Source organism: Panulirus ornatus, chromosome 33 (genome assembly GCF_036320965.1).
Source record: "Panulirus ornatus isolate Po-2019 chromosome 33, ASM3632096v1, whole genome shotgun sequence".
NCBI lineage: Eukaryota > Metazoa > Arthropoda > Malacostraca > Decapoda > Palinuridae > Panulirus > Panulirus ornatus.
The window spans coordinates 18,377,193-18,393,955 of NC_092256.1; the positions used below are offsets into that span (position 1 = coordinate 18,377,193).

Sequence of the window (16,763 nt, forward strand, 5' to 3'; positions counted from 1 at the left end):
AAGGAGACCATGTGGGGAAGGAGAAATTTAGTAATGCAACAACCATACGAAGTCCACTCAGAATGCAGTCATAAGTCTCAGTAGTCCTTAGAAGGACAAGCACACAACAAACATCAAGCATCTCTGGGGATAAAGCTTGACAAGGAGGTGAAGATAATTTAAATTTCACATTAGGAAAATGTCTCAAATAGGGAAAATGGAAACTCCCCAGAGTTAGCTCCAATTAACTAATGGATCTGTTACAATGGGCATTAGAGCAATACATATGAAAAATAACCAAAGTTCCTCTAAAGCTCTGCTTTGGTGTTGTGTTTGGAACACTTGGTCCACAGTATCTATTCATTTACAATATCTATGCACAAGGCTGAAAATACCTGCACAGCAAAGGGGTTAAGCCATTCTTTCTTAACCATCATTCCTTTTTCTGCATAAAACTTGTTTAGCCCTTCCTCACTTTAACTTGCATGAAGGACCTCACAACCCTCCCCCTTTACAGATTCAGACACTATTTTCCCACCTTTTTTATCCTGATTCATATGCATTATGATTTAATCCCTTGGATCAAAAGAGCCAAAATATTCACTCAGTTCCTCCCAAAATGTAATCCTTTCCTCTTCACTTATATGGCTTCCTGGTGCTCAGGCAATCATAGTCACCAACATCTACTTGCATTTATTCTAACCCTATCTAACCTTAAATTCACTTCTTTGCACCCTTTGAAACTAACCCAAACCTTATTTTTTAAAAGAATTGCCATCTGTTCCCTTACTTGTACCATCTCACTACCCTGGACTTTACCCACTAAATATTACCAAACCACTATACCTTACCCTGCAACCTTGTTTTGCTGAGCCAAAATACCCAAACTTCTGCCTATATAACAACATATACCTGTCTATCTATGTATTATTATTTCATTCCCAACATCATTCAGACACATCCTCAATGTATGCTAAATATGATACAGTGAAACATGCTGTTCTCCATTATCAAGTAATTATTTTTTCTCCTTACACACAAAGTTGATTTGATAAAAACTGAAAGTACTAATTTGAGAAAAGTTGAAGCATTATACAAATGTTATCACTACCACTTAGCAAGCCTCTTTCAGAGCCTTCTGTTCCATCTTGGTTTCCTTCATTTCCATTTCCTTCGGTAGATTCTACAATATTCAAAATGTTCTCTCTTGTATCCACAGGTCTCCTACAAGATATGTCCTGCAAGATAAATGATCGTAGTAATTATGTAATCTAAAAAAACTTGTTTACAGTACTTTGAATATCTTTATCAATGCTACTATGGAATATAGTTCAAAATTTCTTATAATTAACGCAAGAAAGACTGAAAATAAAATATCAAAACTCCAAAACTTGTTTAACTAATAATGAAAAAGAATAAAAATAAAAATGAATTATCATAAAAGGTTCTTCAACCCTAAAAACTACAGTATTGGTAGTAATGAAATATCATTACCCCATTTCCAGTATAATGGGGAAGATCAGATACATACAGCCTTTGACCATAACTCACACATGCTCAACATAAACCCATCACTCAACCCATACCCAATGTGTTAAAGGTAAAACATGGACTTCCACCACTTTACACAGTAAACCGACTCATCAACTCAGGCCAATGTTTCCATTCTTGCCTCCTCCATTCAATCTGCAATCATTTCTACAGCATCTCTATCTGAAACATCCTTAGGCTTAATGAGTTCTCTCACTACATCTGTTTATCTCCTCCATGATCTACCTCTCTACCTTGTACAGACAGACTGACACAAACATAGAGACACTATGTATATGCCAGGGAAACAGAAATAGGCAAACTTCTTACCTATCTAAAAAAGAAGAAAAAAAAAAAGGAGATTAGGAAAATATGTTGAACTATAAACCAGTCTCCCTTATAAGTGTGGTCTGTAAAGTACATGAAAAGATAATCATAGTTTCAGAGAAAGGAATTAATAAGTAACAAACTTCTTAGATCTCTATGAGAGATTGAGCTCTGTTTTAGACAAAAGAGATGGATGCGTTGACTGCTCGCATTTGGAATACCAGAGAACATTTGATGAAACACCTATGAAAGGCTTAATAACACCCTTAAAACCATAATGAGACTGTTGCATCAATGTCTATTCTCACCCAACTGACACTGGCATACTGGTTGCATAACTCAAATAAAAAAATCACCTAAAATCAAGGAATTCCAACAGACAGGTGAAATTCTGGTATGTACTTCCTCGAAGCCTACTGTATCATGGTAGTCCAACCCCATATGCCATAAACGAGGTTGTGTGGAAGGGGGTGGATGTGCTGGAAATTAAATGTTTGAGAGCATTAAGTGGTATGAGGTGGTTCGATTAAGCAATGAAAAGGCAAGAGACAGGTGTTTAATAAGGAGAGTGTGGTTGAAAGATCTGTAAAGAGTATGCTCAAATGGTTTGGCAATGTGGAGATTATTACTGAGGAGGGAACCATGAAAGGGATATATGTGTGAAAAGTGGAGGGGATAAGAAGAAAGGCAGACCAAATTAAGAGATAAAAGGATGGAGTGCAAAACGTTTTTTGATGAAGACCTAAATGTGCAGGTGGGTAAATGGCTTGCAAGAAAAAGAGTGAATTGGAATGATGGGGAAAACAAGGGTCGATGAGCAGTCAATGGACTGAACCAGTGTGTGTGAAGTAGCCATGGGAAACCACAGAAGGGTCTGGGAAAGGCCTGGCTGTAGATAGGGGGCTGTTGTTTCAGTGCAATGCACATAACAACCATAGAAAAGATGTAAATCAATGCAGCCTCTTTCCTTCTGCTCCTGGTGCTACCTCACCAGCATGGGAATTGGCTGTCTTTTCTTTCTGCCTCACCCAAATGCATTCTGCTGGGATTCTGTCCAAAGAAATGCTTTCTCTATTTGTCTCGCATAACACCTGACAACACCTAACTCACACATAAAGGATACATGTATCAAAAAAGGAGGAAACAAAGAGGATCGGGAATCCAAACTGGAGATTGAAGGATGGAGTGAAAAAGATTTTGAGTGATCGGGGCCTGAACATGCTGGAGGGTGAAGGGCATGCACAGGATATGGTGAACTGGAACAATGTGTTTGCTGGGGTTGATGTGCTGTCTATGGACTGAGCCAGGGAATGTGAAGCATCCAGGGTAAACTATGGAAAGGTCTGTGAGGCCTGGATGTGGATAGGGAAAGGCAATTTTGGCACATTACACATGACAGTTAGAGAATGGATGTGAACAGATGTAACTTTTCTTCGTCTGTTCCTGGCGCTACCTCCATAACGTGGGAATTGGCAGTGGACTTCTCTGGTGTCACGATTAGCTTTCCTGACCATGATGTATTCATGTGCTGCCCAGGGTCGAGCACATTGATTCGAATCCTGGTTGCAGCAGTCAGTCCACACCCAACCCAGATGTTCATCCACTCCCAGGGGGTTGGTTGATAAATAGGTACTAATGCATGTTTTCAAGAAGAAAGAAAAGTTCTGGTTTTTAGCCAGAATTGGAACAGATGAGCAAGTACAGATGCACGTTCAGAGGCACGTTCAGAGGTACACTCTTTCAACACATGGGATGGATGCCATCGGGACCACAGATCCTTGCTTTAGCTCATAATGACAGGCCAACATATATTGTATATTAAGGCCAGTACAAGAACAGGGCTTAGGATAATCTATCAAGTACAATACTCACAAAATTGTTAGGTCCAGAGAATATAGCACCAGTACTCATTTCTACACGATATTCCCTCCCAAATGATTCCATGGACTCTTCCAAAAGCTGCCTTTCATCATCAGTGATATCAAAATTTAAATTTCTGAAGAAAAAATGAAAAAAGATATCAGAATCAATGGTTATGAATCTTAAAGGTGTTAATTGGTATAATTATAGAGAATCAATTTTTCAAAAATAAACAATGGGGCATAATTTTCCATAACATTAAGAGGAATCATATGCTACAAAATTAAATTCCTAACAAAGAACTTAAAGATACTTGCATTGGAAATGGGAAAAACGTATGGAAAAATGAAGATCTGGAATCATAATGGACTCAACAAAGAATATATCTTTCTTCAATAATAGTACATCAAAAATGTATGTAATTTGGCTTAAGTGCATTTTAAACAGATATATAAGATCAGAGGTGTGATAGGTACAAACCTATGCAATATGTGATCACATACTGACTGGATATGCAGACTTTTGCAGGAAAACCCCAAACCTTAAAGGTACACTACAATCAGATCTTTAGAAAATAACAGAAATTGGCAATAAGAATAACTAGTTTTGCCATGCAAGGTATCTATAGTCTTGACCATCTATTCAAAGAGACAGTTAGGATACAAAGCAATTTTCCTCTCTGTTTTGAAAACAGAAAAAACAACTGGAAAAACAGATTACTAAAGCATTTGAAATATCACTTGCTACAGCTATTTCCAACATATTTTTTCTAAATTCAATCTAGAACAGAAACACATATTTTGTTGCTCTGCTCCCAGTCACAATAAAAGAAAGATATCCACAAAAACATCTGCCCATCCTCTAGATTATTATATAGTTTGAACTGCATGTATTGAACTTAGTACAGATTCATAAAATGCTAGAAAAGAAACTCATTAAATCAAATTAAAAACATCAAATAGTGATGTTCATAAAACTACTGAAGCATTGAGAATCAAACAGATTTGTTCATTACTTAATCTTTCATTGTTTCCTTAATATCATGATGAAAAGCATCTACATTTGTATATTCCATATTAATTTCTAAATTCACATTTGGGTGGTGAGTAAAGAGCTGATTTCCTAACTCATTTGTTTTAACAAAATTAAGAATTACCTAGATTCTAATGAATTTTCTTTTGAACAGAAGACTTGTTCAAATCCTTCTAATAAGCCAATATCTGCACTTCTCCACTTTTGTCTATTAACTTGGATCATTCTCCATGACATGCTTCTCCTGTCCTGCCAACATATGTTCATTCCTTAATTTGCTGACAAGGTGTAACCTGGTTTCTCCTTTCATCCTTTGTACTTTATCCAGATTTACTTAACATTTACTACTGTAACAACCTTGTACATTGATTCTAATTTATGTTTACACATAACAAATAAATTTTTTTCATTTTGTCAACTCTATCCCAAAGCTCTCTTTAAAGAATCAAAATACATTTTACCATCCTTAAACATACAGTGTCAAACTTGCACTTGCTTTTTTTGCCTATAGTGCATTTCTCAGTGTCAGCAACTTTTTCTCATTTCATTTAAGCATCATACTCTTCATAATTCATTGGTGCATACCCATCAGAATACGGTGTTCAGTTTTGGTCACCTTACTTGAAAAGCAAAGTCAAATGGAGATCTAATTAAGGTGCTCAAAATTATCTAATATTAGAAAAGAAAGGTTGAAAGGCGATCTAATAAAGGGATTCAAAAGTATCGACTGATTTCATAATCTTAGCAGCTATTCGAGGCATGACTTACTAGCTATTACTCATAGTCATGGATACAAATTTGTGAGCAAATGTCCTACCTCAAAAAAGGTCAAGTACTATTTCTTCAAAAAGCATTGTTCACACATCGAATGATTTATGAAACAGAGTGGCTGAAAGCAGTATCAGAGATACACTTAAGAATAGACTTAAATACTTTAATAATGTCATGTGTGCCTCTTAAGTTATAAAAATGTTCTCAGGTTTTTCCTTTTGAAACACCTGAATACATTTCTATCATTACCACACTAAACTGAGTTTCTGAAGTATTTTACTATTAAAAACAGCTTCAAAAGGACCCAATGGTCTGTTGCTGGTTGAATTATGTATTCTTTTGTCTGCCCAATGGTCTGTTGCTGTTTGAATTATGTATTCTTTTGTCTGAATATTCTTATACATTTGCTTACTCCTCCCACACTTCCAAACGTTAGAGCAATTTGTAAGAAACCTATTAATACAAAATACAGAACATATTCATCATCATTGTCATGGGCAATCAAGTCCTTATATTTCCAGAATAAATACTCATGTTTTCCTTCAAGATCTGCAGATGGAATCTAGTATGCCAGAACAAATCCTTCACTGAACACAAACTAAATGACAAATTTGTTTGACTGTCTGAACATTCTTTTTTAGCCGAGGCAACTGAGGCCCTAATCAAAGGAAACCCATATGATAGGGTTGATAGATATGCTTTGTGGAAGGTCTTAAGAGTATATGGTGTGGGAGGTAAGTTGTCAGAAGCAGCGAAAAGTTTCTACCAAGGATGTAAGGCATGTGTACGAGTAGGAAGAGAGGAGAGTGATTGGTTGCCAGTGAGTGTCAGTCTGTGGCAGGGGTGTGTAATGCCCCTCTGGTTGTTTAATTTGTTTATGGATGGTGTGGTTAGGGAGATAAATGTGAGAGTTTTAGAGAGAGGGGTGAGTATGCAGTCTGTTGGGGATGAGAGGGCCTGGGAAGCGAGTCAGTTGTTGTTTGCCGATGATTCAGCTCTAGTGGCAAATTTGTGTGTAACACTGTAGAGGTTGGCGACTGAGTTTGGAAAAGTGTGTGAAAGGAAAAAGTTGAGGGTAAATGTGAATAAGAGCATGGTTATTAGGTTCAGGGGGGTCGAGGAACAAGTTAATTGGGATGTAAGTTTGAATGGAGAAAATGGAGGAAGTAAAGTGTTTTAGATATCTGGAAGTGGATTTAGCAGTGAATGGAACCATGGAAGCAGAAGCGAGTCACAGGGTGGAGAGGAAGCAAAGGTTCTGGGAGCTTTGAAGAATGTGTGGAAAGCAAAAACATTATCTCAGAGAGCAAAGATGGATATGTTTGAAGTAATAGTGGTTTCAACGTTATATGGTTGCGAGGCATGGGCTATAGAAAGGGTTGTGCAGAGAAGGGTGGATGTGTTTGGAAATGAAATGTTTGAGGACAATATGTGGTGTGAGGGGGTTTGATTAAGTAATGAAAGGGTAAGAGAGATGTGTGGAAATAAAAAGAGTGTGATTGAGAGAGCAGAAAAGGGTGTATTGAAATGGTTTGGACACATGGAGAGAATGAGTGAGGAAAGATTGACAAAGAGGATATTTGTGTCAGAGATGGGGGGAAGAATAGGAAGCTGGAGACCAAATTGGAGGTGGAAGGATGGAGTGAAAAAAATTTTGAGCGATCAGGGCCTGAACATACAGAAGGGTGAAAGGCGTGCAAGGAATAGAGTGAACTGGAATGATGTGGTATACTCGGGTCGACGTGCTGTCAATGGATTGAACCAGGGTATATGAAGCATCTGGGGTAAAACATGGAAAGGTCTGTGGGGCCTGGATGTGGAGAGGGAGTTGTGGTTTCGGTGCATTACACATGATAGCTAGAGACTGACTGTGAACGAATGTGGCCTTTTTTGTCTTTTCCTGGCGCTACCTTGCAGGAGGGGAGGGGGGATGCTATTTCATGTGTGGAGGGGTGGCAACAGGAATGGATAAAGGCAGCAAATATGAATATGTACGTGTGTATATATGTATATGTCTTTGTATGTATATGCAGGTATATGTTGAAATGTATATGTATATATATGTTGGAAAGGGTCACAATTTTGTGCGTGATCAAATATATTTCTATGAGTCCATGGGGAAAATGAAATACGATAAGTTCACAAAAGCACTTTCATGTAATAATCACATCATCAGGGTCGACATGAGAGAAATATAACAGTCAGCTGATATACAATGAAGAGACGTAGCTAGGACGCCATTTGGTAAACGTTTACCAAATGGCGTCCTAGCTATGAATTACCCAAGGAAACTGAAATAATTGCCTTGGCACCCTACATTATCCACAACAGAGACAAGGGGGTCAGGGAGTATTCAACCACCTTGGAGACAAACTTCTCCAGCCCATGGGGGTATAGCATTAACATCTACCAGGGATCCCGGTAAGCCATAACTCGCTCTGTTACACAGTATGTCACTATAAAGTGTGCAAGGCTCATCCAACTGTAAGGGTAACGAATCAATAAAGTGTCTATATGAGACACTGATAACTTTAATTCCAACAGGACACCGGTAAGGGTCAAACAATAGCAGGGGTTGTGCCATGCACCAGTATGGGCCTAGGGAGAATCTCAGCAGTGAGCGGAAGGAAAAAGTGAGTTGTAACAAGGATGTACACTGGGTGCATCATACTGCATGTGAATAGTGCATGTAGAGACTGACTTGACTTCAGGTATGTAGGCCGTCACTTACTGAGGACTGCCACACACCTGGAACCTCGTGCAATTATAGACCAACCTGACTGGAAGTAAATGTGTGACCAGTTGATGCTCACTTAAGTGAACTTTTAACACCAGAGACTGAGAAAAGCCTCTAATCAGGATTATGTAGAGTGGCAGGAATTACAATGTTTTGCTTTTTTGAAGTGCTTAAGTGCATTAACTAAATTTCCCTTACATTTGTGAATTACAGTGTTTAAGTTATCATCAGCAAGTGTATTAGGATGCATGCCACTGTTTTCAGAATAAGATATTAAATGTTAGAATAGCCGAGGCCTTTCCTTAGCTTACAGGAAAGTTCATCGTCACAGTATACTTGGTAGTTCATTGGCCTAGTAGAGTCATTCATGCTCACATTAGGGGTTTTACTTAAACCATGGCTTGTGGGCTCCCCAAGGCAATCTTACTCGATCATCATCTACTATCAAGTAAAGATCAGTTTCTTTCATTTCAATTTTTTCTTTCCCCTACATATATACACACAATCATATATATACACTTTTTTTTTTTTTTTTGCTTTGTCACTGTCTCCCGCGTTTGCGAGGTAGCGCAAGGAAACAGACGAAAGAAATGGCCCAACCCACCCCCATACACATGTATATACATACATGTCCACACACGCAAATATACATACCTACACAGCTTTCCATGGTTTACCCCAGACGCTTCACATGCCCTGATTCAATCCACTGACAGCACGTCAACCCCGGTATACCACATCGATCCAATTCACTCTATTCCTTGCCCTCCTTTCACCCTCCTGCATGTTCAGGCTCCGATCACTCAAAATCTTTTTCACTCCATCTTTCCAACTCCAATTTGGTCTCCCACTTCTCGTTCCCTCCACCTCCGACACATATATCCTCTTGGTCAATCTTTCCTCACTCATTCTCTCCATGTGCCCAAACCATTTCAAAACAGCCTCTTCTGCTCTCTCAACCCCGCTCTTTTTATTTCCACACATCTCTCTTACCCTTACGTTACTTACTCGATCAAACCACCTCACACCACACATTGTCCTCAAACATCTCATTTCCAGCACATCCACCCTGCACACAACTCTATCCATAGCCCATGCCTTGCAACCATACAACATTGTTGGAACCACTATTCCTTCAAACATACCCATTTTTGCTTTTCAAGATAATGTTCTCAACTTCCACACATTCTTCAAGGCTCCCAGGATTTTCGCCCCCTCCCCCACCCTATGATCCACTTCCGCTTCCATGGTTCCATCCGCTGCCAGATCCACTCCCAGATATCTAAAACACTTTACTACCTCCAGTTTTTCTCCATTCAAACTTACCTCCCAATTGACTTGACCCTCAACCCTACTGTACCTAATAACCTTGCTCTTATTCACATTTACTCTTAACTTTCTTCTTTCACACACTTTACCAAACTCAGTCACAAGCTTCTGCAGTTTCTCACATGAATCAGCCACCAGCGCTGTATCATCAGCGAACAACAACTGACTCACTTCCCAAGCTCTCTCATCCCCAACAGACTGCATACTTGCCCCTCTTTCCAAAACTCTTGCAGTCACCTCCCTAACAACCCCATCCATAAACATATTAAACACCATAATTCATTCTTGATGCCACCCTGCCCCACAGGAAATAGCACAAATGCATGAAGTAAAAGAAAAAAAGATAACACATACATTCTCTTCTCCCCAACACCTGACCATCGCTCCCTGCATCAGCAAGGTAGTGCCAGGAAACAGAAAAAAAAAGACCTCACTCATACATGAGGTATCATGTATAACGCAGCTCTCTCTCTACATCTAGGCCCCACAGACCTTTCCCTGGTTTACTCTGGATGCTTCCCAGGCCCTGGTTCAGTCCACTGACAGCATGTTAACCCCAGTATACCACACTATTCCAATTCAATCTATGCACACCTTTAACCTTTCTGCTTGTTCAGGCCCTGATTGCTCAAAATCTTTTTCACTGTTTCCTTATATCTCCAATTGATCTTCCACTTCTCCTTGTTCCCTCCACCTCTGAAACACATATCTTCCTTGTCAGTAAACCCTTGATTCAATGGACTACTAGGGGGAAGGGGTGTTCATTAATGCCTGAGCTAGGTAACTACTTTATCGACAAACTCCAAGGGATGGATGAACAGCTAAGTTGACTGTGGGCCAAATGCCACAACCAGGATGAGTGGCCTGTGGACAAGCCACTGTCAGGAATGCCAGTCTCTACACCATGGAAGCTTATCGCAGCCACATTCAATGTAGGGTACTGGCCTCTAACTTGCTCAGTTCTGGGACTGTGCTGAGTGAGTGGTAAGAGTCCACTGCTACCTTTACATCCACCTAAGCCTGCATGAACTAAAATGAAACATTTCCTGGATCACAACATGAACAAAGCAATAGAAATATTCCAAAATTTTTTCGATCCTCTAAATATATGAGCAACATCACATACCTGCTGATCAATACAAAAACGATGCATGTGAGGCCTGTTGTGAATAAACCAAGTACTGCAGCACTTATGAAATAGATATACCATGTGGTCCATATAGTAGCATGATCGTACACAGTCAACACTATAGTCTTGTGGCGTTTTGTATGCTCTGGTGTATCTGTAATAAATCACACAAAAATCAAAACAAAGTAATGGGCAAACACATTAGATAAAATTTTGTATATATTTAATGGCTTCTCCCACCTTAACAAAGTATCAACATATCCACTCTCTCACTATCATGCATAACATATTGAAATCAGCACCTATATACACAAAAGATAATAAAATCTAAAGCTATACATATCCTCAAGTTGGAAGAAAAAATAACCAGTTCTACATTTGTTCATACTAAGAAAGCATTCACTCTTTAAACTATGTTAAATCAATAGTGAAACTCATATGTATGTATACACATGTGTATGTGGGTGGGTTGGGCCATTCTTTCGTCTGTTTCCTTGCACTACCGCGCTAACGCAGGAGACAGCAACAAAGTATAAATATATATATATATATATATATATATATATTGGCTATTATGTAATCTTAGAGCTAAGTGTGATAATCTACATATGAATATTTGTGTGTAGGTAAACTTACTTGGGATATTAAGTGTACAAGGCTCATCATCTGGCAAAGAAAAGAAAATAATATGTACACCATCTGGGTAATCCGACTTCCATGCAACCATTCCAGCTTGAGCAGTAAAGGTCTGATAATGTCCAACACCTCCTTGAAGCCCAAATTCATCTGTCTTCACAGGACACTGGTAAGGAAAAAAAGGGATATAAATGACAAATGCATATTTAAGTGTGGTAATGATCATCCGATCCCTGTGTTGTGTGGAATTAACCTCCCAGCCACACAATATGATTGCAAGCCAGATATCTGCAATTTCAACAAATAAAAAAAATCTATTAATGTATCAAGATATTCTTGTGCAACTTTCATCATCTTTTACTTCAGAGCCACATTTTCTTAACAGGTTACTCAAGCTTATTGTACTTGCTAAAACCCTTTTTATAGATAACATTCTGGTGAGACTCATCAGCATACACTGGGTTGAATCATTTTATAACACATTCTGAATTCTGGAAAGACAGCAAATCTTTACTTTTTGAAACAATGCCAAATGAATTCATCATAATGTTCAGCATTTACATGCATTTGCATGGCTCTGAATGAAAGGAAGTTCAAGGGTAAAGGGAAGAGTGGTTTGGGAATGTCTTGGGAGTAAAGTCAGGGGTTGGTGAGAGGACAAGAGCAAAGGAAGAAGTAGCAATACTCCTAAAGCAGGAGTTGTGGGAATATATGATAGAGTGTAAGAAAGTAAACTCTAGATTGATATGGGTAAAACTGAAAGTGGTTGAAGAGAGATGGATGATTATTGGTGCCAATGCACCTGGTCACGAGAAGAAAGATCATGAAAAGCAAGTGTTTTGGGAGCAGCTGAGTGAGTGTGTTAGCAGTTTTGATGCATGAGACCGGGTTATAGTGATGGGGGATTTGAATACAAAGGTGAGTAATGTGGCAGTTGAAAGTATAATTGGTGTGTGTACATGGGGTGTTCAGCGCTGTACATGGAAATGGTAAAGAGCTTGTAGATTTATGGCAACTGGGAATACCTGGTTCAAAAACAGATATATACATAAGTATACGTATGTAAGTAGGAGAGATGGCCAGAGACTATTATTGGATTACATTTTAACTGATAGGCGTGTGAAAGAGACTTTTGGATGTTAATGTGCTGAAAGGGGCAGCTGGAGGGATGTTTAATCATTATCTTGTGGAGGCAAAGATGAAGATTTGTAGAGGTTTTCAGAAAGGAAGTGAGAATTTTGGGCAGAAAAGAGTGGTGGGAGTAAGTGAGCTTGGAAAGATGTGTGTGAGGAAGTACCAGGAAAGAATGAGTGCAGAATGGCAAAAGGTGAGAGCCAGTAACATAAGGGGAAAAGGGGAGGAATGGGACGTATTTGGGGAAGCAGTGACGGCTTGAGCAAAAGATGCATGTGGCATGAGAAAGGAGGGAAGTGGGCAGATTAGAAAGGGTAGTGAATGGTGGGAAGAGGAAATAAGATTTTTAGTGAAAGAGAAGAGAGAGGCGTTGGGATGATTTTTGCAGAGAAGTAGTGTAAATGACCGGGAGATGTATAAAAGAAAGCTGCAGGAGGTCAAGAGAAAAGTGCAAGAGGTGAAAAAGAGGGCAAAAGAGAGCTGAGGTGAGAGAGCATAATTAGATTTTAGGGAGAATAAAAAGATATTTTGGAAGGAGGTAAATAAAGTGCATTAAGACAGAGAACAAATGGGATCATCGGTGAAGGGGGAAAATGGGGAGTAGTGATGAAGTGAGAAGACGGAGTGAATATTTTGAAGGTTTGTCGAATGCGTTTGATGATAGTGTGGCAGATATAGTGTGTTTTGGTCCGGGTGGTGGCAAGAAAGGGTAAGAGAGAATAGTTTGGTGAAGAGAGAGGAGGTAGTGAAAGCTTTGCAGAAGATGAAAGCTGGCAAGGATGTGGGTGTGGATGGTATTGCAGTGGAATTTATAAAAAAAAAAAAAAGGGGTGACTGTGTTGTTGATTGGTTGATAAGGATATTGAGTGTATGTATGGATCTTGGTGAAGTGCCTGAGGATTAGAAGAATACATGCACAGTGCCACTGTACAAAGGCAAATGGGATAAGAGTGAGTGTTCAAATTACAGAGGCATAAGTTTGTCGAGTATTCGTAGGAAATTATATGGGAGGGCATTGATTGAGAGGGTCAAGGCATATACAGAGCATCAGATTGGGGAAGAGCAGTGTGGTTTCAGAAATCATAGAAGATGTATGGATCAGGCATTTGCTTTGAAGAATGTATGTGAGAAATACTTAGAAAAAAGGTGGATTTGTATGTGGCATATATGGATCTAGAGAAGGAATATGATAGGGTGGACAGAGATGCTTTGTGGAAGGTTTTAAGAGTGTATGGTGTGGGAGGTAAGTTGCTAGAAGCAGTGAAACGTTTTTACCAAGGATGTACGAGTAGGAAGAGTGGAAAGTGATTGGTTCCCAGTGAATGTCCGTTTGTGGCAGGATGGGGTGGTTAGGGAGGTGAATACAAGAGTTTTGGAGAGAGGGGCAAGTATGCAGTCTGTTGTCGATGAGAGGGCTTGGGAAGTGAGTCAGTTGTTGTTCGCTGATGATACAGTGCTGGTGGCTGATTCCGGTAAGAAAGTGCAGAAGTTGGTGACTGAGTTTGGTAAAGTGTGTGGAAGAAGAAAGCTGAGAGTAAATGTGAATAAGATCAAGGTTATTAGGTTCAATTGGGTTGAGGGACAAGTAAATTGGGAGATAAGTCTGAATGGAGAAAAACTGGAGGAAGTGAAATGTTTTAGATATCTGGCAGTGGATTTGGCAGCGAATGGAACCATGGAAGTGGACGTGAGCCACAGGGTGGGGGAGGAGGCGAGGCTTCTGGGAGCGTTGAAGAATGTGTGGAAGGCAAGAATGTTATCTAGGAGTGCAAAAATGGGTATGTTTGAAGGAATAGTGGTTCCAACAATGTTATAAGGTTGTGAGGCATGGGCGATAGATAGGGTTGTGCAGAGGAGGGTGGATGTGTTGGAAATGAGATGTTTAAGGACAGTATGTGGTGTGAGGTGGTTTGATTAAGCAATGAAAGGTTAAGAGAGATGTGTGGTAATAAAAAGAGTGTGGTTGAGAGAGCATAAGAGGCTGTATTGAAATGGTTTGGTCACATGAAGAGAATGAGTGAGGAAAGATTGACAAAGAGGATATATGTGTTAGAGGTGGAGGGCATTAGAGGAAGTGGGAGACCAGGAGGTGGAAGGATGGAGAAGATTTTGAGCGATCGGTGCCTGAACATACAGGAGGGTGAAAGGCGTGAAAGGAATAGAGTGAATTGGAATGATGTAGTATACCGGGGTGAATTGGAATGATGTAGTATACCGGGGTGAATTGGAATGATGTAGTATACCGGGGTCGACATGCTGTCAATGGATCGAACCAGGGTATGTGAAGTGTCTGGGGTAAACCATGGAATGTTTTGTGGGACCTAGATGTGGAAAGGGAGCTGTAGTTTCGGTGCATTACACATGACAGCTAGAGACTGAGTGTGTACAAATGTGGCCTTTGTTGTCTTTTCCTAGTGCCACCTCGCATGCACGTAGGGAAAGGGGTGTGTCACTTCATGTGTGGCGAGTTGGCAATGGGAATGGATGAAGGCAGCATGTATGAATATGTACATGTGTGTATATGTATATGTCTGGGTTTGTATATGTAGGTATACGTTGAAATGTATAGGTATGTATATGTGCGTGTGGGCATTTATGTATACACATGTGTATGTGGGTGGGTTGGGCCTTTTGTTCGTCTTTTTCCTTGTGCTACCTAGCTAACATGGGAGGGGGGATACTTTCTCGTGTGTGACAGGGTGGCAACAGGAATGGACGAAGGCAGCAAGTAGAGATATGTACATGTGTATATATGCATGTACATGTCTGTGTATGTATATGTATGTATACGTTGAAATGTGTATGTATGTATATGCGCATTTGTGGATGTTTATGTATAATGTGTATGTGGGTGGGTTGGGCCATTCCTCATCTGTTTCATTGCACTACTTCGCTAACGCAGGAAATGGCGGTGGGGGGTATAATAATTTCTTTTTTTATACATAATCGCTGTTTCCCACATCAGCAAGGTAGCATTAGAAAACAAAGTATGGCCCATCCACTCATATACACATATATATACATAAACACCCACATATGCACATATACATACATATACCAACACATAAACACATACACATATATACATACATACATATTCATACTTGCTTGCCTGTAGAGCAGGTAGAAGCTTGTTACATTCAACAATGAACTTCTAGCTCTTTCAGTCTATGCTCGGTCTCAATGTCTCCCTTTTCTTCAAAACCTTTTTCTCTACTCAGTGGATGAAGAGGAACTTTTTGAGCCTATGATAACATTCTGGAAAGTCACTGAGAAGGAATGATTCAATTTTCGAAGATATAATTCAAAGGGATGATATCAAGCAATTTATTCAGTTGTATTCTTTGCAACAACTAGATCAACATAGAAAAACTTGTTGAAACTATGTTTGAGTTCTTATTCATAATGTGAAGGGGATGATCCAATTTTCCAAAATATAATCCCTATACCTGGAAAAAGGAAAGAAAAAAAAAAACTACCTTTGTACCTCCTGCATGTGGCAGAAGGGGTGAGAACTGGGGATTGGAAAGCATCCACTCTTTGCACTTCAGCTCCTAAAAGTGATGCAGCATAAGTTGAAGAGCTCACTTTTGTACACAGTATCTCACCAGGTGGTTGGACCTTATCTTATAAGTTGAAGAGCTCACTTTTGTACACAGTATCTCACCAGGTGGTTGGACCTTATCTTATTCAGAACAGTATGCTCTAGTTAATCATAAAAACAAATATGAAATAATATTTTCTTCAACATTTTGAAATTGCCTCTGTGCATGAAAACTTTTTGCAACTGCCTTGCAATTCTTTTTATACATTCTAAAAATTTGTATATACTGTAGTATTCACAGACTCTTGGATCAGTTTCCCATTCATTTACCTCTCAATTAGAAAAGAAGCACTATATCATCTCTGAATGTTTCCATTTCAATAAAACACAGAGGAAAAGTTTAATTTCACTTTAAATGTATTTTGAACAATGCAATCAGTCTTTGTGCTGGGATCATCTTATACTTTTATTACTCATCCTATACTTTTGTCAATCAACCCAAGCTAATTCTTAGTAAATTACAAGTAGTTGGCAGGCAGCCAATGACCTGGGAGGTATATTACCAGTACTACACACCTGGGTATCAGTTGGGTTAGTGACAGTTGCATAGTGAGCCAGGACTTCAGTGGTAGCCATGTGGTACTCTTCTGACCCAGGTAGCTGTCTTTCCTTTCCTTCTCATCCACACATGGACTACTGGAATTCTCCCCACAAACATACAAATCTCTCATTTTTACAGAACACTTGACAACACA

General features: G+C 39.4%; 1 protein-coding gene across 6 annotated transcripts in view; it reads right to left on the minus strand.

The window, feature by feature from the left end:
- The window catches only part of LOC139759539 (SID1 transmembrane family member 1-like), a 66,091-nt gene that overhangs the window by 40,454 nt on the left and 8,874 nt on the right, over positions 1-16,763 (minus strand). For all 6 annotated transcript variants that reach the window (XM_071681765.1, XM_071681767.1, XM_071681769.1 and 3 more), the window contains 4 exons: positions 11,331-11,496; positions 10,692-10,848; positions 3,709-3,832; positions 1,091-1,217 (listed from right to left, as the gene is read on the minus strand). In XM_071681765.1, the coding sequence (XP_071537866.1) occupies positions 1,091-1,217; positions 3,709-3,832; positions 10,692-10,848; positions 11,331-11,496 (574 nt within the window). The remainder of the gene's footprint in view (positions 1-1,090; positions 1,218-3,708; positions 3,833-10,691; positions 10,849-11,330; positions 11,497-16,763) is intronic.